The sequence below is a fragment of the Microtus oregoni genome, unplaced genomic scaffold (assembly GCF_018167655.1).
Source record: "Microtus oregoni isolate MIOR12 unplaced genomic scaffold, Mior012 000006F_ref0000085, whole genome shotgun sequence".
NCBI lineage: Eukaryota > Metazoa > Chordata > Mammalia > Rodentia > Cricetidae > Microtus > Microtus oregoni.
In genome coordinates, this window is record NW_024543065.1 from 29439706 (window position 1) to 29463113 (window position 23408).

Here is a 23408-nt window from a genome sequence, read left to right on the forward strand (position 1 = left end):
CCACTGGCTCTTATGTCTTTTCTACCCTTCTTCCATGATAGCCTCTGAGGCTTGCACGTGGTGGTGATATGGAAGATGTCCCATTTACGGCTGGGCACACAATAATCACCGAGAGAACTTTGGCAAGTTATGAGTCTGCATTAAATGCCACTCCCAGCAACGAGAAGCAAACTTCTCTGACAAAGGCTAAGCACCACTGGTCTATGGATATAGCAAGTATTCCTAAAACCATTTGATATGTCCACTGACAGGGTTTCCAGTAGTAAATGTAAGCTCCCTGCTATGGAGGAACAGACCACGAAAACAGTCAGAAAGTGGTTGGTTACCGCATAATAGTCATGCTGCATACATCTCAGCAGCACACGAATGGGCCATCGGTACACACCTCACCCTGACCTCAGCAACCCGTGAACGCACTGTCCGTATACACCTCATCTTGACTTCAGCAGCACAAGAATAGGCTGTCAGTACACACCTCACCCTGATCTAGGCAACCCGTGAACCGTCTGTCCGTAGCACTTGGAACGTGGAAACTGATGGTCCAGAATGTCAAGGTCATCCTCAACTACAAAACAAAAAACAATGCATTTCTTCATAAAGACAATACTCCAGCAGACTTGAGTGGCATGCTGCATAGGAACTTAGTTAGCTGTGCCTCTCTGAAATTATGCCATGGCAGCAGAGTCTTCTTGACTGTTGTCTCCATTTTGTACACCATGGATTGCACTGGCATGTTTCATCCCTTAAAATACTGGTTTCATCAGATCACCCTCGTATTGCTTAGGGTTCCTTGATGACTCGTCATATAATTTAGAGAATTCTGGGCTCACTTGCTCAAGGCCCTCTTCTTGCTCTAGGCTAGCTTCACCTGTGCTTGTTTGTTGAAAGGAGCTGCAGGCAGCATTCCTGTCCGGCTCCTGGCCGCCTGACTAGCTTATGCCCCCAAATAACAACACACAAACTATATTCTTTTAAACACTGCTTGGCCAATTAGCTCTAGCACTAACTGGCTAATTCTCATATCTTGCTTAATCCATTTCTAATGATCTGTGTCTTACCGGGAAAGATTCAGCATGTAAGACCTGGCAGCTGGCTCCATCGCGTCTGCCCTGGAGAGGAACCGCATGGCGTCTGTCTCACTTCCTCTTCCTCCCAGCATTCTGTTCTGTTTACTCCACCCACCTATGTTCTAACCTATCAGGCCAAGCAGTTTCTTTATTAACTAACCAATGAAAGCAACAGATTGATATATGACACTCCCACATCACTTGTTCCTGTGGGATATGAGCTCATCTGATACCTTTTTACCAGTCTTCCCTCGAAATTTCAACTTTTGCTTATGCTTTGTCTGTAAATCTAAAAAGCTTAAGTATTTAAAAATGTAAATTACTAAGTCCAGGAATGGTGACTTATGCCTTTAATCAGCGCTTGAGGAACAGTGGCAAGTTTGAGGCCAAAATGGACCTTGGTACAGGGAAGATTTTAGTCTTAGCATCTACCTTTCCAACTTCCTATCTGCTCTTTCCATCGTTTTTACTCCACAAACCAACCCGTGCCATTCATTCATCCATCTTTCCATCCATTCACTCACTCAAATATCAGTTGGCTCACTTAACAAATACCAAGAGTCTGCCCTTGCTAGAGTTTGGTCTGGGAATGTGAACCGCAGTAATGAAGAAAAGGTATCCCAGCTGTCATAGAGTTTACACTTCAGTTGACTTCCTATACTTTCCAAATAACACAAACAGCTTTCTTTTCCTTTGTAACCAAGACAACCAGTGTCACTAAATAGCCTTGGTTGACCTAGAACTTGCTTTGGCCCAGGCTGGCCTTGAATTCATAATCTTCCTGGGTGTATCTCCCAAAACTGGGATTATAGGCATACACACATTTCCTAGAAACAGTGTTCCAAGTCAATAGCTTTAGATCTTCCAAGGTGCCATTAATTGCCCCTGCACTTGTAGACATTTAGATTATTAATAATCATAGTTACCAAACTATGAGTGTGTGTAAAATCTTGATATTATATCAGTAGGAAATCAAGACACCATATGTTTTCAGTGAAAAAATGTTTGTATTAGTGACTGCCTTCAGGGATGACTATCCAAGTATATAATAAGGCATAGGAGGCACAGGTGAGGCGAAGAGACCTCAAAGGCCCAAATGCAATGGATCCTTGAAAACACTGCCAAAATAATATCCTTCTGGAGTACAAAGTGTCATGTTCCCACCCACACTGAAACTGTGTGTTCTTCATCTTTACTTTTTTTTACTTAGTTCACAGCTAATGAACTAAGGCATTGTTTTATTAGTACACTCCCTTTCCCTTTGTTGGCACAGCTAAGCATCATTTTATATGATTTCCTGGCAATTTCTGTTTTTCTGGAATTACTTCATCCTCTACTTTCTTATTTAGCTATTATAATGTTTATCTTTTCATTTTAATATGCCCAGTTTGGACAAATTCCACAAATATTTTGAACATAAATCTTTTTTCTATGATACGTTTTAGGGATAATTTACCTCAAGTCTGTATTTATTAGTCTTAGTTTATATTTTGCCACTACTTTCATGTATATTTTTAACTATTGACATTTATCTATTATCATCTGTTATCTTCTTTATGGCTTCCCAGCATTCTGCCACATTTACATGACTTTCTCCAAGAATGTTTTCTGATGTGGCTGTTATCGGGGTTATTTTTGTGAGTCTTCATGCCTGCACTGATTTGGGTTGGTTTGCTTGCCTCTGAGTAAGGGTTGTATGCCCGGCTAGCTGGGATGCCTTCGTAGATCACACTGGCCAGGGACTCAAAGAGATCCTCCTACCGCTGCTTCCTGAGTGCTGAGATTAAGGTATGCGCAACCACACCCAGCAAAAATTTAAAGCTCATGTGTATGTGTGCATCGGTTTGTGCATTTGAGTACAGATGCCCATGGCCCAGGCAGGAGAGGGTGTCAGGTCCCTTAGAGCTGGAGTTAATGGGTGAACAAAATCTGGGTTCTCTATAGGAGCAGTATGGCCCTAACAGCTTCGGCGCGTTGATGTATTTTGCTGTGTTCCTCTACTTTTACCCATTTCCATAAACAGATATGCACCAGGATAGACTTAGTAAATTTATGAATATTATAGATGTGATAGAATGAAAATGTGGGAAACATTGGTTTATATGTCACTTAGTAAAAGGACATTCATGGATATTTTCCAATAAATATATACTTTTCTCCCTAAATTTATAGTATCATATTTCACACTTAGATAATTAATCCATCTTCATATGTGTTTTTTCAGGTTGTGAAGTAGGGATCTTTTACCCTTTCAAGTGTCAGTCAGTAGGCTCGACGTCATTTGTTTAAAAAGGGTTTGAAATGTTTATCACAAGTAATTTTTCAGATGTATTTGGTTCTAGATTCAACCAAAAATATATATTTGTCAATTGGCTGTTATTATACATATTAAAGCTACGGAGGTTGAAAGTATTACCCAGTGATTGCCTAGCATATGCAAGATCCTAGATTCAGGTCATAGTACTGGAGAACCTCTTACGCATGTGCACATACGCATACACACAAACACACACTACACACACACCAAAACCTGCAGTCGTAGCTTTATAATAAGTATTAAAACCTCAATCTAATCTTACATTTTCTGAAATCTTTTTAATGTTTTGATTTATTCTTCCTACATAATTATAAAATCCTTTTTCTATCTAAAAAAAAGTTCTAAGATTCAAAAAAAATGACTTTAAATAAATGACTCTGGCCTACCATTTTACTTTCAGAAAGACCCTAAATCTTGTACATGTTGTGTTTTGGATTTTGATGAGTTTGCTATTGATATGCAAAGAACCTAGACTTTAGAACCCAGAGGCCTGGGCTAGCGTCCAGCTGCAGTTGCCAGCTGTGTGGACTTAGCCTGTTAGCTAAGCTCCCTTCTGTACAGGAGAGTCGCTGCTTACCTCAAAGAGCCACTGTTGAGATAGCAGTTTATTTGCTAATCAGCTGAGTTATTATTGCAAAAATTGTTTTACACACGCTCTCAGCATATAGTAATAATTGGATCAAAGTAATTAATTTAATAAGTTCAGTCATAATCACCACTCCCCATTTTTAAAAACTAGGACATATGAGGTCTTTTTGGATGAAATGGCCTGGTGTGTGGGGTTTCTTCAAAGCAGCCTGGTCAGCGAGCAAACGCTGTAACTGGAGCAAGAGTGGCCTGGGATTGACGACCCTGAAAACTGGTGATGAGTCACGCCATAAGGCTCTAGAGACAGTATTTTCCACTTGCGTGTTTGAAAGTTACTTAAAAAAAGAGGTTTATTTCTTAAATGTACCTTTAGAAACTAAAACTGACTGCATGTAAGTATTTAGGGAGAAGGCAACATAAATATAGGCTGTAGTCAGTCTCTATTTTTTAAAGTGAAAGAATGGAAGAAAGGATGGGAGAACAGAGACGAAAACAAGGAATTAGAAAAAAATATTCCATTGTCTTTTAATCTCCTTGTATGGCTAGGTACATTGGCTGTCCTACTCTCTTAACACAGACCTGAATCTAAAGCACATAGAGATTTCGAGTTTCTGTAAAGAATAAACTACTAACTCAGATGTCCAGCAGCAGCTGTGTGCCTAGACGTAATTATCATCTTACCTGGAAGGTGCTAATGGGAGGTTCATTGACCGAGGACTTACCACTGTGTCTCTGTAAGCCTGACTTTAGTATAGATCACTGTTTCCCTTCTGGAATCAGTGATAGCCATCCTGAGGCCTTTCTAATGCTGTTGCTAAGTGACAAATGGCTCCTTTAACAAATACTTCCTAGGCAGTGGATGGAAGTAGATAGATAATTAAAATGTAGAAATGAAAAGGTGTGGGCAATGACTGAGCTATCTTCCAAGACCTTTAAGTACAGAAGGAGTTATTTCTGGAAAAATATGGAGGAAAACTTTATTTAAAAAGAGGCATAGAGCTGATTATTATTACCATTATTGAGATGGAGTCTCACTATGTAGCCTTGGCTGGCTTGAAGCTGACTAAATAAACCACATTGGCCTTGAACTCACAGATATCCTCCTGCTTCTGCTGGAATCAAGGTGTGCACCACCATACCTGGCTACAGGTGATTTTTAAATATTTAAACTGTACAAGCCCAGTGTCCTGAGTTCAATCCCTGGAAGCCAAGTGAAAAGCCAATGTGGTAGCACACACCTGTAATGCCAGTGGAATGGGAGGTGGAGGCATAACTGACTGGAAGCTCAGGGGCTTTGTCCGAAAACAAGCAAACAAAAACAAGATAAAAAGAAAGTTGTACTCTGGCCTCCACACATACCGTGGCACAAGTGCATGTGAACATACCTCTACACACACTAAATCAAAAGAAACTCTGTAAGCAAAACATACCAGTCACTCACCCTAAAACCGTAGAAGTGTATATCACCATTATACACAATGGTCTCTCTGGATGTAGTAAATGAACAAGAGTTAAACTCTCTGCCAGTAAATAATGTGGAGCTGTCTCTAAGAGATAATATTAGTTGACAAAAACAAGAGTGCAGAAAGATGAGCATAAAATGTCCTCCTATTTTTGGCACATTTTTTTTTTTTACTTTCTCTCTTAGGAATTGATTAGGCTGAATATAAGAATAGCTGTAAGGAGTATAGCACTTCTCTCAGAAGACAAGTCTAATTGCTGAGAGCATAACCAATGGTAGAGCGCTGGTTTGGCAGCCCCAGGCCCTGGGCTCAGTCACCAGCACAGCAGGGATGCAGGGAGGGGTGTAAACCCAAGCCAAGGCAGTAACAATATGGGATCAGTGGTAGCACACTAGCCCACGAGGGCAGGAGGAGCCCTCAGGCTCGCCTTCCTTCTTGTTCTGCCGCCCACAGATTGTGGGCACATTAGATCCCTGAGTCTCAACAGCACCTCTAAGTCCAATCACAGTCTAGACAGGTAAAGCCGCAAAGGTCAAAGGTACGTACCAACTGAATCAATCAGTATCCTGCTACTCAGAATTAATAGATTTTCAGATACCCCACCTCCTAGACTTCTGCATATATATCTTTGCATAGACTTGTCATATGAACACAGAGCTAAATCAACTGCTGAAGGGATCTTTGGGGTTTTCTTTGGTTGTTGGTTTTGTCATGGGGAAACTAGGTAGCTGAAGCTGACCTTGGACTCTATGTAAAGGATGAGAATCCTCCTGCCTTTACATCCCAAGTGCTCTGATTAAAGGCCTGTGCCACCACACCCAGCTAATGAGATCTTCTTAAAGGAGTACACGGCCCCTTCAGACATAATAAAGCTTTGTTACTAGTAAGGAGGTTGCCTTACTAGTAGATAACTAACAATGTCTGCTCTTCTTATTTCTGAAACATAGTATGCTAAAATCTTAGGGAAGTATTAGAGGAAAATGAAACCAAAAACAAATGAAATTGCTTAATATATCATTCAAAGAGACTGATGGGGTATAAATTTACTAACTTTTTTGACAATTTTATATGAGTCCTATATTTACATGATTTTCACTCCACACTTTCCTCTTCCAGCTCCTTCTGTGCCCCCAATCTCTATCAATGTCATGACCTCTGCCACTTTATTAGTATGACGTAGAAACATATGGACATGCATACAGATGTATGTATAAATAGAATCTGCTGAGATTTGATGGACGCAACTCCCTGTCATATATAGAAGACATTCTTGTGGCAGATGTTCTGAGCCTCAGGCTCATCAGTCTTTCTACCCCTCTTCGGTGATGCCCCCCAAGCCTTGGGTATAGGGATTGTGTGGTCCATGTACACAGTTGGTGATAGACACCCCACAGGCAGTTGTTCTTTGCCTTTTGACCAGTTGTGGATTCCTGTGATGGCATCTGTCTGCTACAAAAAGAAGCTATGCTTATCTCTAGACATAAGAGTAGGTATTACAGTGCAGCTGGGAATTATACTGGTTTAGAAATCAGCAGTCGTAGGCTCTCTAGGATCCATCGTGCTCAGGTGGTTAGCTAAGTTTACAGTACAAGGCATGAATTCCCTCCTATTGGGTGGACCTTAAGTCCAATTAGGTGGCTGTAGGTTACCCCTAAGATATAGTTGCCACTATTGCAGCGCCAGGGACATCTTGTTCCTAAATTCTTGTAAAAAACATTCATCAGTTTCAATGCAGCAACTGCTTCCTTACTCTGGTCACTTTTTCTAAGTAGGTTGGTTTGGGGTTTTGTTGGGTTTTTTGTTGTTGTTGTTGTTGTTGTTGTCTTTGGGGATTCTGGGAAGGGTTGAGTCTGTGGTCTCATACCATTGGTTCCCCTAGATTTCACTCTATACCCCAGGCTGGCCTAGAACTCATTAGTAGCCAGACTGGCCTTCAAGTCCCTGTGATCCTCATGAATACCACCATGTCCAGTTTATTAATTTATTACTTTTTTTAAGCAAGGCTAACAGGGAGGATAAATAACCAAGAGTGCAAAATATATGTGCTTTAAAGTAATTTTTAAATCCAGTGCACTGAAAGCTAAACTAAATTGCTTTGGGTACCTAAAATTGGAATAAAATAATAAGAAACAAATTTTCTTAGATTCCGTTACTCTTGCACTGCTTCCCTGCTGCCCGCTATATTGTACTTTTGTACGGTGTGATCCAAAGTTGTCATATGATAAAACCTGAGAAGCCGAGCATAGCGCTAGATGGTAATTACAGAACAGGTTTAAAAACAACTGCACACTCCGTTCCTATTCCTACAGAAAGTGGGGACCGATGGTAGCAATGGTTTCCTCTTTTTAACAATTACCTGCTAGTCTAATAATTAAAAACGACAAAAACCTGAATCTCAGAAGGTGAGAACGGGAGGAATCTGTTCTTTAGTTTCCTTGCTTCCTGTCAGTGTTGAGGAGACCCATGACCTGAGCGTGCAAGGGCTCCACACCTGAGCTATAGTGTCACTCAGTGTTGAGGAGACCCATGACCTGAGCGTGCAAGGGCTCCACACCTGAGCTATAGTGTCACTCAGTGTTGAGGAGACCCATGACTTGAGCGTTCAAGGGCTCCACACCTGAACTATAGTGTCACTCAGGCAAAAGGAGAATTATCCTCAAGCTAGACTGCTGTTTAGGATAAGTCTGTTGATTTGGTTCTAATCAAATTATTTGGGGAAATTTTGACTAATTTTTCCAGTTACTTTAAACTAAAAGGGACAAACTTGGGGCTGGACAGATGACTCAGCATTTAAGAGCATCTGCTGCTCTTCCAAAGAGGTTTGGTTCCCAGCACCACCCATCCATTTTGGGTTATCTCACAACCGCCTATAATTCCAGCTCAGGGGATCTGATGCCTTTGTCTGGACTTCTCAGGTACCTGCACCACTCACAGACTGTACAAACCTATACACAGACACACATATATACACATACTTAAGAATAAAATATGAAAAACACAAGAAACAAACAGCCAAAAACAAAACATGCTGGGCATGGTAATTCCAGCACTCGAGAGGCGGAAGAGGACAGATCTCCATGAGTTCAAAGGCGGCCTGATCTTCATATCAAATTCCAGGACAGCCAAGGCTACAGTGAGACCCTAGAGAGGGGTGGGGGCACTAATTATTTTAGAGGCAAGCTTGTTCTTCACATACTGTCTCCATGGTCTTAGAAATAAGGTGGGAAGCTGGGGAGGAGGGGCATATGCCACTGTGGCATACTTTGATATCCTTGGCTTATCTCCCCCTCCTCCCCACCCATCCCCTGCCACTTCCTATTCATTAGGTAAATAAACATTTTACATTGTCATTGGTCACTATGACAAGGTGGCTCTGAGTTATACGTTTGTCCTTCCTAAACTCTACAGCAAGTATTTATCCTCCCCGGGCCTGCTGTCATTAGAAGGGCAGGTAGGTAGTACAATGGAAGTGCTTTGTAGTGCTCACTACAATAAATGATGATTTTTTTCGCTTAATTATTACTATGATTGTTCTTATTTCTGGTGATGTGGCATTTAAAGGTTCTTATTTATTTAGTTAATGCTGTTTATTATTATAGATGTCTTTATTAAAAGCTCATAATTACTCATTTTCATGCTTAGGGTAGTTCAGAACACCTACAGCTTCTGGCTTGCTGGGCTTTTATTTCCCAAGCTAAATTGCATGAGGGACTTAACATAAATGCTTAACTTTTCTGTGTTGTATACTTACTCATGATTTCATTCCGCTATTTTTTGTCAAAGGTGACAATGTGAATTTAAAAATACTTTTATTAATTCTTTTGGTGTTTTTGAAAAGGGGTCTCTCTATGTAGCTCTAGCTCCATAAATACTTGCTCAGTAAATCAGACTGGCCTGAAACTCAGAGATCTGCATGTCTCTGCCTCCCAAGTGCTAGGATTAAAGACGTGTGCCACCATGCCCGGTTATATTAACTTATTGAGAATTTCATACATGCATACAGTGTATTTTGATCATATTCATTCCCCACTCCTCTTCTTAACTCTTGCTAGATCTCACACCCCACCCCACCCCCAATTTTATTTCAGTTTCTTCTCCTTCATTTTAGGGAATAGTTTTATAAAACCAAAGTATTTGTGAGATAGTAATAATCTTTTTGAAGTTTTAGTTTTACTTGTGTGTGTGTCTGCATGAGTGTATGCCATGTGTACAGGGCGCTGTCAGCGGCCAGAAGAGGGTGCCAGATCATCTGAACTGGAGTTACAAGCATTTGTGAGCTGCAGATGGGCATGGCCCTCTGGGAGAACGAGAAGCACTCTTGACCACTGAACTATTTTTCTAGCCCCATAATAAAATTCTTAGTCCTTTCTTTTAATCACTTTTTAAAAAGATGGTTTTACATCTTCGCTCCTCCTCTTACAACTTCTTTTCTGAGGGGACAGAATGATAGCTGGGCAGGTAAAGAAGGATTGCTTGAGGCCAGGAGTTTGAGGGCCACCTGAGAACTGTATGGTAATAAGACCTGATCCATAGCAATTCTGAAATCAAAATCGTGTTGTCAGAACTACCTAGTCTAGAAACAAGAAATACTTCTTGGCTAGGGCGCAGCCCTAGTCCCCAGAAGTAGCTTCCTGATTCACCATTCTCTGTAACACTTACTCTGTCCTCTGAGCTGCCTCTCTTTTCAGTGAGAATTGCTTCATACTTAGAGCTATATAGTGATCTACTGCTGTCTTTTAATTTTATTTAAAAATCTTTGTTGTATAATGTATTTTGGTCATACTCTTCCCTACTCATAGTCTTTTTCTCTTTCAAAAATAAAAGAAAAAGAGAAAGAAGAACAGCAAAAAAGGAAAATCAAAACAGACAAACTAAAACAGGAAGATGAATAAGACAAAAATACCAAAACAAAGCACATGGAGTCTGTCCTGTTAGCCCACTACTCTGGGCATGGGGCCTGCCCTGGAGTGTGGGTGATACACCCAGCGACACTTCACCGGCCACTTTCTGAGTAACCCTGGCGGTCAGCTTGAGTTGATCCAGAATCTATGTGAAGGTGAAAGGGGAGAACATATTCCCTAAAAATCATTCCACCCAGAACCTCCACCCCGTGATGTGGCTTGCACTACGTCCTAATGGTAATAATAATAATAAAATCATAATAATGATGCATTTATCTTTCCCACCGTGTATAAATTGAAAATAACTCCTCAGCACTGGGATCCTGTCTGACTTGAGCCTGTGCTAGTCTTGTGTGTGCTGTCACAGACTGCAGATTCATATGTGGAGCCATCCTCTTGTATGTGTCTGGAGGAGGATGTTTTCTTGAGTCCCACACCACCTCTGACTTTCCACCATCTCTTGCCTGTGGAGCCCTGACCTGGAGAGAAGGGAATGACAAAGACATCCCATCTAGGACTGAGTACTAGTCCTCCTGCTCTACACATTGGTGGTGGGTCTGCTGCACGGAGCTTCCCCAATGAGGTTGCGATGCTCGGAGTTTGTCTGCTGTTTGTACACACAGAGGTTGTTCCAAAGCTACTTTCCCTCATCATAAGCATCAGTTACTTTTAGCCCAAACTCATAAACTTCCTTAACCCTTCTTTGAGATTTCTATGGCTTTTACTTCATGTTGTCAAAGTTCTTTATGAGACAAATCTCTCTATTCTGAGAGTGAACCTGCTAGGGGTACTTCCCTTAAAACTTAAAAGCTTTTATGTCTGAACAAGAAGTCATCCATCACCATCACCGTCACAGCTAACCTTAAATTCATTGTGTTGCTGAGGATGGTCTTGAACTCCTGATTTACCTCCACTTCTCAAATTCTCGGATTATATGTATACTACCATAGCCAGCTCATACCCGTCACCACCACCACCATCACTTGGAAGCACAGCAGAGGAGGTCAGTGGACAGCTTTTAGGGAACAGGTTTTCCCCTTTCACTTTCACATGGATTCTGAGGGTCAAACCCAAGCCTTTACCTGCTGAGCCTTTTTGTCAACCCATACTTTTAATTCCTTTCCTGACATTATCTCTTTATTTCTTTGTGAAATTTTTTCTGGCTATCCTGGAAAGGTGAAACAGTTTTATTTTCAGCCTAGCAAGTCTTTGTTCTTTTATTGTGCTCTATGCTGTTTGCAAACTGAACAACTCTCTTTAGTTTGTCTATCTCTTGTGTTGTATATGCATCCACATACACTGCATATTACACACCAAAAGCTAGCCCATACTTCCAGCATTCTCCCTGAAATCTCCTTACCTGGCTCTCTAAGTTTATAATTTATTTTAGCTAGTAAGAGGTGCCTATCTTTCCTGTTGCTTCAGGAGAGTTTTCCCAGTAACAGTTTGCTAACTTCCTTTTCCGCTTATGCTAAAAGAGACCCATTTTCAGTCCCCCACATTGTGTATACTGAAACCACAGATTCAGTGAAGCCTTTTGTTATAGCAGTGCTATTCCTAAGTATTTAATTTTCTTATCAAATACCTATTATTTCATAGCAAGCCATTGTACACTTTGGTGTCTTGACATCACCATTTTATCTTTTACATGTCTGAGCTGACTGAAAGGCTCATCTGCCCAGGGTCATGTGACTCTGTGACAGCCTAAAAGGGCCTAAGCTTGTGTGTTTTGTGAGCTTTCCCTAAGCTTTGCTTTCGACTTGTTTATTGATGTTCTGCTGGGCAAGCAAGTAGCACAGCCAAGCCCAGAGTTAATGTGGGGCTGAAATGGGAGCCTGGAAAGCACATTATACTCACACTGAACCATCTAGACTCGTTAGATTCCAGCAGAGTTCCAGCTCCACAGTACTGCGCCCTTGAGAACTCATTTCATTTGTGTGCAACAATTTTCTCCCCTATAATTGAGGATTAATAACACCTATCACAGGGTTGCGGGGAGGCTTAAATTTTCAGTGACTGCTTGCTTTTGTTTTAATGTGTGAGGGGGCCGTTTCTGTTCCTGTGGTGTTTTAAGGCAGGGTCTCACAGTGTAACCCAGCCTGGGCTGGAACTCAGTGTGTAACTCATGGCCGTCTCCTGAGTGTGGGTCCTGGAGCATAAGACACCGTACTCTGATCTTAGGTTTTGATTTGTTTTGCTTGTTCTACTTACCACATGCATTTTGTTCCATCAGATTTTATTCCACAGGATCAAATACTCAGAGGTTTTTGTTTGATTATAAAAGCAATACTTTTATTCTTATACAAAGTGTGCGAACTCTAAAAAATTACATCAAAGGAAACAGGTATCCCCTGACATCTCATGAGATACAGTCATGAATCGTGAACTCCTCAGGCCTTTCTGCCTTATTTCCTACTAAAGGTGAATACATCCTTTGTCAGTCTGGAAGACATGGTCCTTGAAAAAACACCATGTTTCTGAAAATCTCCTAGCTTTATATTTAGGACTAAAAGAGATCATGCTTGTAAAATATTTAGCCTCTGCCTTACTCATATCCACATTTAAGCTGATGATCAAACTGACAATTCTCAGAGTGAGGTGAAGCAGTGTGCGTTGAGAGCAATGTATCTCAGTGAAACTGGGCGGGGAGCGCTCCTGGCCGTCGTTTCTCTGAGACCAGTGACTTGTCGGCTACAGTATGGGTCAATAGAAAACTTCTAAAAGCTTAATTAGAAAAGGACGCATCCCCCTTTGCTCCCCCAAAACCAAAACGTGAGCATGGCATTGGTCATAAAGTGATAGTCTTGACACTTATACAAACCTTTTCTTTATGTTTTAGTCAAAGAAGTTTGGCAGAGATCACAGAACTTATACACACTGCTCTCCTCGTGCACCGTGGGATAGTAAATTTAAGTGAATTACAGTCTTCTGATGGGCCACTAAAAGACATGCAGTTTGGAAACAAAATAGCTATCCTGAGTGGAGACTTTCTTCTAGCAAATGCCTGCAATGGACTAGCTCTTCTACAGAACACCAAGGTAAAGACAGACAGGGTTCACTTGTGCCTGCATGGCCTTCGGGTGTCTCATGCTTGATTATTGAAGCCACGGAGGGAGGTCCGTGCGTCCTGCTGCTCAGCTCCCCCTGTGTGGATGCTCACTGAAACTGAGCAAGGTGATGATGGCAGTGTCAACATGAAGTAAAGGAGATTAACTCTAGGGAACGCTTTTGAAAAGCAGGTATACTGGCACAAGACTGTCATCTCCATGCTCTGAGGCAGAGGCAGGGGGATTGTGAGTTCAAGGCTAGCCTGGGCCTCAGAACCAGACTTTGTTTCAAGAAAAGAAATAAGAAAAAAAAGCACTTAAGAGAATGAGGCAGGAGGATTATCACAAGTTCAGGGCCACTCTGGGCTATAGAGTGATCTCCAAAATAAAAGAGCAAGGCTGGGAATATAGAATGCGTGCCTAGCGTGTACAAGTATGGCAGAAAGAGAGAGGTGGCAAGGGAGGGAGATATAGAGAGAGTGAGTGAGGGAAGGAGACTGAAAATACTTAAGTCCTTTGAACTTTTAAAGCATTTATCTGAACAACATAATCTGGAATGAAAGTTTTGATGGTCAGGTTTATCTATTGCAACATTGTAGATCTATTTGTAATACTTAAAAAAGTAAGCAAAGTAAATGTCAAATTGTGAGGGACTTAAGTGATGTATCCAAATGAATGTTATATAGACATTGAAATTTTATGAAAAATGTTAAAAAGCATAGGAAAGGGTCCACATCATAAAATATGCTTGAAAAGTAGAATTTAAAGACTTACACATATTAGGCAGTTCTTACCTATGTTATAAAAAATTCCCATATATAAAAGAATGAATAAGAAACAGTAAGAAATTACAAGGAAATACATCAAAATATTAATTAGTCTACTACTTAGTAAGATTATAAATAGCCTTTGGTATATTTTTGTTTCTTTGAGACATGATTTCGCTGTGTGACCTCAAATTTATGGTGATCCTTTTGGTTCAGACTCACAACTGTGCAGGGACAGAAAGATTGCTGGAGCTTTCTGGCCACTGGCCTAACTCCAGGTGCAGTGAATGACCTCTATATGTTCTCATGGGCTTGAACATGCCATTTCCCCTCAGCCTTCAAAATGATAAGATAATCATACTTCACATGTGCCCAGCTTTTAAAAGTACATTCTTTAAGAAAATAGAGCACTGACTGGTCTTCCAAAGGACCCAGATTCAATTCCCAGCTCCCATGCTACAGATAACAACTGTCTCTAACTTCAGTTCCAGGGGATTCAGTGCCGTTTTCTGGTAACCATGATCACTTCTACTGAACAGACATACATACAGGCAAACAAAATTATTAGCAATACAATATTTTTTGAAAGATTTATTTATTTATTATGTATACAGTGTTCTGTCTGCATGTATGCCTGCAGGTCAGAAGAGAGCATCAGATCATTACAGGTGGTTGCTGGGAATTGAACTCAGGACCTCTGGAAGAACAGCCAGTGCTCTTAACCTCTGAGCCATCTCTCCAGTCCCAGTAACACAATATTAGATAAGGCTAAGAAATCAACTAAAGTATGTGAATATGCATCAAAGATAATTATTTTAAGTCAGATGTGGTGGCAGACACCTTTAATCTCAGCATTTGGAGGCAGAGACAGGCAGATCTCTTTGTTGAGAACAGTTTGGTCTACATAGCAGACTCCAGGCTAGCCAGCCAGGCCAACTGCCTCAAAAATAAATAACAAGCTAGATAAATAAATAATCTACTTCATTTTGGGGGCTACAGGGGGCCTACATGAGTTTATGTGCACCATGTGTGTGCAAATGATGCCCATGGAGTTCAAAAGAGGATGTCAGATCCCCTGAAACCTAGAGTTATAGATGGTTCTGAGTCATTATGTCCATGCTGGGAACTGAACCCAAGTCCTTTGGAAGAACAGCCAGTGTTCTTAACCACTGAGCTCTCTCCAGCCTCCTTTACTTGTTATATTTTAGTATTCAGATAATCAATATTCTAAAGTTTTTATTTAATGTAGGTGAATATGTTATTTGTATTTCTTTTAAAATTTGTTTTTAAAAATAGTTGTCGACTTGAGTCTACCAATACAAAAACAAAAGTTAATTGTTGCTCAGTACTTGTTTCAGAAAGTGTGACATTTTAGCTATTTTCACACATCTTGTATGGCAATTTGGATAATGCAATGTCTGCACTTTTCTCAGAGGTCTTACAAGATCCTTCTGCATACATTTCCTTAGCCAGAATTTAATGGCCTGGTCACTCTCTCAGGGAAGGAGATGAAGAATGTGCCTTGATAGATGCTGAGAGACAGTCGCATTCTGCCTAACATTTCCACCATGGTTTTGCACTTTAGGGTAGCACATTGGTGTGGGCCACTGTCTGTATTTTGTCAATTATATTTTAAATAAACGCTAATTGGCCAGTAGCCAGGCAGGAAGTATAGGCATGACAATCAGGCAGGAAGTAGAAGCAGGTCAATGAGAACAAGAGAATTCTGCAAAGAAGGAAGCCCATTCCTTGGCAGTCCTGTCCCGACCACAGAAGCAAGATGTGACTGCCTTGCTGAATAAGGTATCAAGCCACGTGGCTCACATAGACAAAAATAATAGGCTAATATAAGTTGTAAGAGTTAATAAGAAGGCTTAATTAATGGGCCAATCAGTTTATAACTAATGTAGACCTCTGTGTGTGATTTCTTTGGGATGTAATGACTGCGGGAACCGGGCAGGACAGAAACCACAGTCAACAGCACATATCACATGAGCTGGATCCATTGCTTTTAAAGGAGAATCTAATATGAAAATGCCGAATGATTGTTTTCTACCCACACGGGAATAATTAATTACCTGCATGAGACAGATGAAGAGCCTCAGATTTCTTCCCAGTTGAGCTAGCTCAGACTCCTTTCTCCTCTATTTCTACCATGTTCTCGGTTGAGTCTTACTAATTTTATCAATGGGATCCACATGTTAAAGCAAGAGTGAGTCTTTAATTGTCCCTGGAAGTCACTGACCCCGTGGTCTATCTCACCTTTCTACCAGACCCTCTGTGATCTATGAGAACTATGGGCCATACATGGAGAAAGGAACGCCTCCACATGTGAAAGTTTGGTAGAGTTTTCAGCACATGATAACCTGTAGGCATAAACAGTAGCCAAAAAGGATTAGATCCAAAGACCCGAAGGCAGGAAACATTCTAGATCTTTTACCTAATTGTACCTACTTCTGTATTTTGGGAAGTAGCCTCAACATGGTCTTACTTTAGAAAAGGAACGAAGGCTCAATACTTTGAGAAGAATTTCTTTGTTTTCCTCTCATTGTCAGTTTGAATTGCTTTGCACTACTCTGCAGCACTGGGATGAACCCAGGGTTTCACACATGACAGTTAAGCACAGCACTATGGAACGTTATCCCAGCCACTTAAAAGGGGCCGTGTCCAATCATGCCATAATGATGTAAGCTACTTCCCTTTGCGGAAATAATATTTAAAGCATTCTTTTTCCTGAACTAGCTTGTGTCAGTCACATATTTTTTTTTCACTGTGGTTTGAATTTAGTGAAAATGGACGTTTTATTACCATCAAAATCAAGTCAGATTCACAGCCTGTGAAATCTGCTCTTGCTGTTTAGCATTCAAGGGCATCACTATACGTGTTCCAGAACCTAAGACCTCCACCATCTGCTCCATTAGGCACCGGATTTCAGCAGCATGACTTGATTTACAAAGAGAAGACCAGAAAAAAGAAACCTCAACATGTCCAACAACAGTTACCTGAGAAATAAGAATGACCAGGACCCCTCCCCTTTGGGGGTCCTGTACCTCCACAGCCTCTGCGCACATCACTCCTTCAAATTTGCATTGTATTGAGCACAGCAAAAAAAAAAAAATCCTTTTTAGACAATAATACGTTTCTTTCTGAGCTGGATGGTTGCGCTAATCTTAAGCTTATCCTGTGCATCCCCCTGTTCATTCCATATATGGACCTTCCTTGCCTTCTTCTTGAAAGGGTTTCTAAAGGTTCTGCAGGCTCATTTCCAAAAGATGCCTCACCAACTCATTGTCTATGAAGGAATTAGAGTACTAGGTCAGTCCGTGACTGAGCCCCAACTCTAGGCATTTCGCAGCCCTCATTGATCATAATAGATGAGGTCCAAATTGTGTAAGCAGTACTCTGAACTGCAGAGACAGTGAGGGGAATCGAAGGTGTGAAGTCAAGAATTCCCTTTGACAAAACACTTCCCCATATTCAGAAGCAGCCCTTTCAGTGAAACGCTTGGTTCTGTTTTCTTCAGAATAGTATTTAAAGGAATATGAATATTTTATAGAAGAGGACCTATTTTATTAAACAAGACTTACATCTAAAAATGATTATTATCTTGGTATACTTAGGTTTTATTTAATGTCTTAATTTCCTTTAATAAGAAAAAGTTGTCAATAAAGACAAAATAGACACCACAGTAACGAGAGATCAGGCAGAACGTGATACAGAATTTGTTTCTAATATGTCCCTGTTTTCATGGTGACAGCCTGCTTTTTTTTTTTTTTGATGGTCTATTTAACTTGATGATTAAAGTTGTCATGTTTACAGCAGTTTTAGTATTTTATGGCTTATTCATTCTACTGGTTTCCAGTTTTCTTCTGCTAGTGGGTTTGTGTACAAGCTTTATAGTATGTTTCTCTGCCTCCAGGGACAGACTGTTAGCTGCAGTCAGATGAAATTCAGACCTGTTTTATAATTGCCAAGGGTAAAATTAGCAAAGTCGATTATTCTCCCTTCAGCTTTTCCCTAAAGATATTAGGGGTCTTCGAGATAATTGCCTTAGGTAACACTTAGGTTTTTAAATATTCCTGAATATAGAAATTGGTATTTAATCCAGAGATAGTAGTCTTCTTACTATTATAGATGGAGTCACAAATACAAATTAACAAGATTTTGAATTCAAGAGTGACTTTAAAAATTAACGATTGGGTTTTCACTCATTCAATTATGGAACTTTTTATTTTAGTACTTCATTATGTAAAAGACCTGGACTAAAAACCTCAAGCCTTTGAAGCCCCAAGTTTCCTCACACCATTGCTATAGTGGCTTTGTAGGATATGCTATAAGGCTCTGATGTGTGCTCATTCCTGAATCTACACTTCTAGTTTCTGAGCATCAAGTTATCACAGAGACATTTAATTAGAGGGAGGATGATAAAATAGAAACACTATAATTTATAATTTAAAGACTTTTTTAAAATGTATGTGTAGTTTGTGAAATTATGTGTGTATGTAGCGCATGCATGCAAGAGCCCTTTGAGATGAGAAGAAGCCATCAGTTGCCCTAGAACTGGAATTACAGGGGCTATGAGCTACTTGTGGGTGCAGGAACCAAGGGTCCTCCACAGGAGTGGTGAGAGCTCTACACTGCTGAGTCATCTCTCCAGCTGCCATAACTTGTCCTTACAGGTTTTCTTCGGTGTTTATTTAGACTAGATTTCTAGTTTAAGATTATGCCAAAGTACAAGTAATATTTGCCTCCCCCCCCCAATATGTGTGTGTGTGAGAGAGAGAAAGAGAGATGGAAAGAGGAAAGAGAGTCCTTACTTTATAGTGATATGCCTAACATTTAAAGAAGTAAATTCACATTGCACCTCCCCCTCCCCGCCCCACAGTAACTTTCATTGAGATAAAAGAGTCAGTGTGCTCTTGCCTGACACCCAAGAGCATTGTTATGACGTCACTCTCGGGGGCTGTCCGATTAAGCATTAGTGACTTATAGTTCTGAATAACTGGCAGCACAGATGTACTCCTTACAGAGTGATATGTCTCCTTATGTTAATTTTGTCTTCCTACAGGCATAAATATGCTGTTTACAGGGAGAATTTTGTGTAAATATGTTCATTTATGCATATAAATCTCTTTTTATATGTTTGTGTATGTACATTATATATATATTTGTGTTATTATATACATATATTTGTGTGTATATGTGCATTTATTTAGGTGTGCGCACATGTGGTTGTGAGAGGGATGGCATATGCATATACATATATAAAAGCCAGATATCAATGTCAGGTTCTTCCTCAATTGCTCCCTCCCTAATTTTTGTTTATTTGTTTACTTATGTCTTTTAACACAGAGCTCACCCTGTATCTCTGGCTGACTTAGAATTTACTATATAAAATAGGCTGTCCTCATACCAACAGAGATCTACCTTCCTCTGCCACCTGAATACCCGGATTAAAAGCCTGAACCACTAGCCACCACTCAGGCTTCTTGAGGCAGGGTCTCCCACTGAGTCTGGACCTTGGGGATTGGCTCAACTGGCTAGCCCGCAAGCCCCAGGGAGCCCCCTCTCTACACCTCTCCTATTCTGGGGTTACAGGAAGGCTCTGCCACATAGGAATGGTACATGGATGCTGGAAAGCAAGCCTTCATCTTCGCATGGCAGAAACCTTACTGGCCAGGCCATCTCCCTAGTTTGTCCTGTCTGTTATCATTAACTTTGCCTTCTAAATGATATCAAAAGTGAAATCTAAAGTCATACTCTATTATATGAACTTAAGGTTTCCCCTTTCCTGCCATCTGCATTTACTATGGCACTTGAGAGGTTGGAGATCTAGATCAATGGTAGAGTACTTACAGGCCCTAGGCTTTGTCCCGGCATTCAGGACCAGAGGCCTAAAATGGCATTGTTATGACAATGTGCATGTATTCCTTTACTAGCATATTTTACTTATAGAAATTATTTATTTGGTAGAGCGCCTTTTGTGAGACATAGTCTCATGCGGGCCAAGATCTCCTCAAACTTTCTTTGTTGCTGATGTTGACCTTGAACTCTTGATCCTCCTGTCTCTACTTACTGAGAATTATAGGCATGTGCCATCACACACTAGCAATTATTGTGTTAATATCTTAAGCATCTTCAGTTTGACACCCAAGATTAGTGTTCTGCCCTGCATATAACCCACTCATGTATAGATATTCATGACCAGAGTAAATCGATATAAAAGGAAAGTAGACTGTTAGCTATTATAACAATGAGAGACCTTCTCTATGTGGATTAAATAGAAAAGTGGAAGTACCATCATGAAAATACTTCAGAATTCCAAAACAAATGATTTTCTTCTGTTCTTTACTTATCATTTGTTAACATAGACACATATCAAATAAACTTCATTTTCTGAGTCTGCTTCCTTGGCTTTTAAAGTAATAAATTATTAGTATATGTAAAGCATACTAAAAAACTAGAAAGAAAACAAATATCGTGCCTTTTAAAATGCATTATCTCACGAAAATCCTTAGTGAAAACAATGTAATGTAGGATTCCTTCGGCAGGGAAAGCTCCTGCCATCATGTAAAGTGGATGTTTCTTTCAAGGCCTGACAAACTGGAAACCTGGCAACAAACTAGAGGAGGCAGACCGTGGACTCAGAACACGCCCAGAAAACAAAACAAAACCCCTGCATTCTCCACATTACAACTTTTGAAATGTGTTGAGCAGAGTCTGCACTGTGGTTAGTGGCACTGGCTACAGCAATCTTTTTCTTGTTTTTTCAGACATGGTTGCATATGGCCCAGGCTAGTGTGGAACTCCCTTTGTAATCAAGGATGACTTGAATTCCAGATTCTTTTGCTTCCACCTACCTGTTATTGCAGGCCTACATCACCAGGTCTGGGTGCAGTCTTCTTACACATTTAGCTGCCTTCATGTTTACAGATCCCACTCTCTGTTTTTATGAAACCAGCTTTGCCTCCTTCCATTTTCATTGGTGTAAATTGTCGAGAGCTATGAGCAAGGAGAAGCTATTTTCAAAGTTGAATTGTTCTTAACTCTTGTGCCTTGTAACCATCTTACCTAGAAATTTCCTGACTGGGGAGTTCACGAACAATTGATGAACAGCTTCACCTGTCCTCAGGATCCTTGACTTTGCCACCTAGTATCTCTTTCACCTGCATCCTTTCTTCATCCCACAGGCTGTACATGGTGTCTGTCTTTGTTTCTTCCACCTCAGTTCTTTTCCCTCAGTCAGTCTGTGAAGTGCCTACACATCCTATTCAAACCACTTCCCTTCTCGTATTTACTATTGCAAAAAAAGTCTTCACTTTTTTTCTTTGATTTTTTTCCTTGCTCTTTTGGAACCTTTCCTTGGAGTTACAAACCACCAAAGTAGAGAAGGCCAGTGAGATGACTCAGCAGGTAGAGGCTTGACAGGTAAGCCCGAGTTTAAACTCAGGACCCATGAACTGATTCTGTGAAGCTGTCCTCTGACCTCTGCACATGCACCATGGTACACACACACATGTCCTCTACATCATGCGCACACACGGTAATAATAAAAGAAATAATTATTCTGCCTCTTCATCCCAAGTGCTAGAATTAAAAATGTATATTGTTGTGCCTGGCACTTGATGTGATTTTTTAAATATATTTTTACATTCTTTGAGAAATTCATTTTTTGAGAATTTCATACAATATGTTTTCATCATATCTATGCCCTCATCCAATTCTCCTCCCATATCTACCCTCTTCACCTACTTACCCACTCAACTTTGAGATGTGTCCCCTGCCCCACATCAAGTCCAGTTTGTTTTGCTTGAGCACTTGGAGGCATGGAGCCTGACCCGATGTATGGTTGACCTCCCAGCTTTAAAGGAAGCTGTTACTCCCTCTTCTAGCAGTTTTCAAATGCCAGGAGCTCCTCAGCTAGTAGTGGAATTTTGTGGCCACCTTGCCCTCCATCTATGCTAGGATTTTGTCTGGCTTACCCATGTTGTCACAATCACTGTGTGTTCATATGTGTAACTGCCCTGTTATATCTGGAAAACATTGTTTCCTTGCTCTTCTTCGACGTCTGGCTCTTAACATTCTTTCCGCCCCCTATTCCCCAAAGTTCATTCACGACTAAGCACTCCATAGTCTCATATATTCTTCACGTTGACTAGTTGATTGTCTCTGTGTTAATTGCCATTTACTACAAGACGTTTTTCTGTTAAGGTTGGGAGATGTACTGATCTGTGAGTATAGCAATAAGTCACTGGTCGTCATTAAAATACTGTGCCCACTTAGCAGTATAATAGTATTAGGCTCTTCCCTAGTGCCTATGAACTGCCCAGCCCTTCCTGACCCTGTGAACAGTGCTAGAAATGGGTTCCACCTCATGGAGTGGGCCTTCGAGCCAATCAGAAAGTCATCGGTTCCTCCCATAACATTAGTGCCACTATTGCACCAGTTGACACGTTTTGTTAGGCCAGTTCACTATTGTACCTTGCAGACTTCACAGCTGGGTGAGACTGATGATTACTTCTATCCTCCAGTAGTATGAGTACCACCCTCTATCACTATGAAAGCTAAAGAAATTGTAAAAGAAAAAGGAAATTAAAGCATGGTAATGCATGATAGTAATCTTCATACTTGGGAGGTAGAAGCAGGAGAAGAAGATCAAGAGTTTAAAGTCATTGTCCATTATATAACTAGCTTGAAGCCAGCCTGGGCTACATGAGACCCTATCTCAAAATTTTAAAAGAGGGAGTGATAGGGAAGTATAGCTAAAAATGAAATAATTCTAGAATAGAACACAGGTTTGTACCCTCATCCTCCTACTAAGCCAACATTTAAAGATAATTTAACAAGTATTTGTTTGCCACACACACACTTTATTTAGCTGCAGATATTATAAGAGTTTGATTTTCTAGTCATCCTTTCTTAGTTACAAGGGGATGGTATTTCTGACATTATGAAGTAACCAAGCTTTTGTAGGCCACCTCTTTATAACTTTGTTTCGTTAGAAAAGTGTGGTTCAAGCTCCAAACAACTGACTTGCAGGTGTATGTAGTTGCAAACTGCTGTGCATTTGTAATTAGATGCCTACTCTTTTCTACCAATGTGAAAAATAAATCATAAGAGAACTCAAAGGATCCACTGAGGCCACTTTTCATGCATTAGCTCAGTTGTATTGATATGAATTTTCTTAGCATTTCCATCATTTTCTTAACTCTATTAGAGTTGGAGACACTCAAGGAAAAAAATCACTACCAACCGAAG

General features: G+C 40.5%; 1 protein-coding gene across 3 annotated transcripts in view; it reads left to right on the forward strand.

The window, feature by feature from the left end:
* Pdss2 (decaprenyl diphosphate synthase subunit 2) overlaps nt 1–23408 on the forward strand; it is a 238151-nt gene that overhangs the window by 115983 nt on the left and 98760 nt on the right. For all 3 annotated transcript variants that reach the window (XM_041654993.1, XM_041654992.1, XM_041654991.1), the window contains exon 3: nt 13176–13374. In XM_041654993.1, the coding sequence (XP_041510927.1) occupies nt 13176–13374 (199 nt within the window). The remainder of the gene's footprint in view (nt 1–13175; nt 13375–23408) is intronic.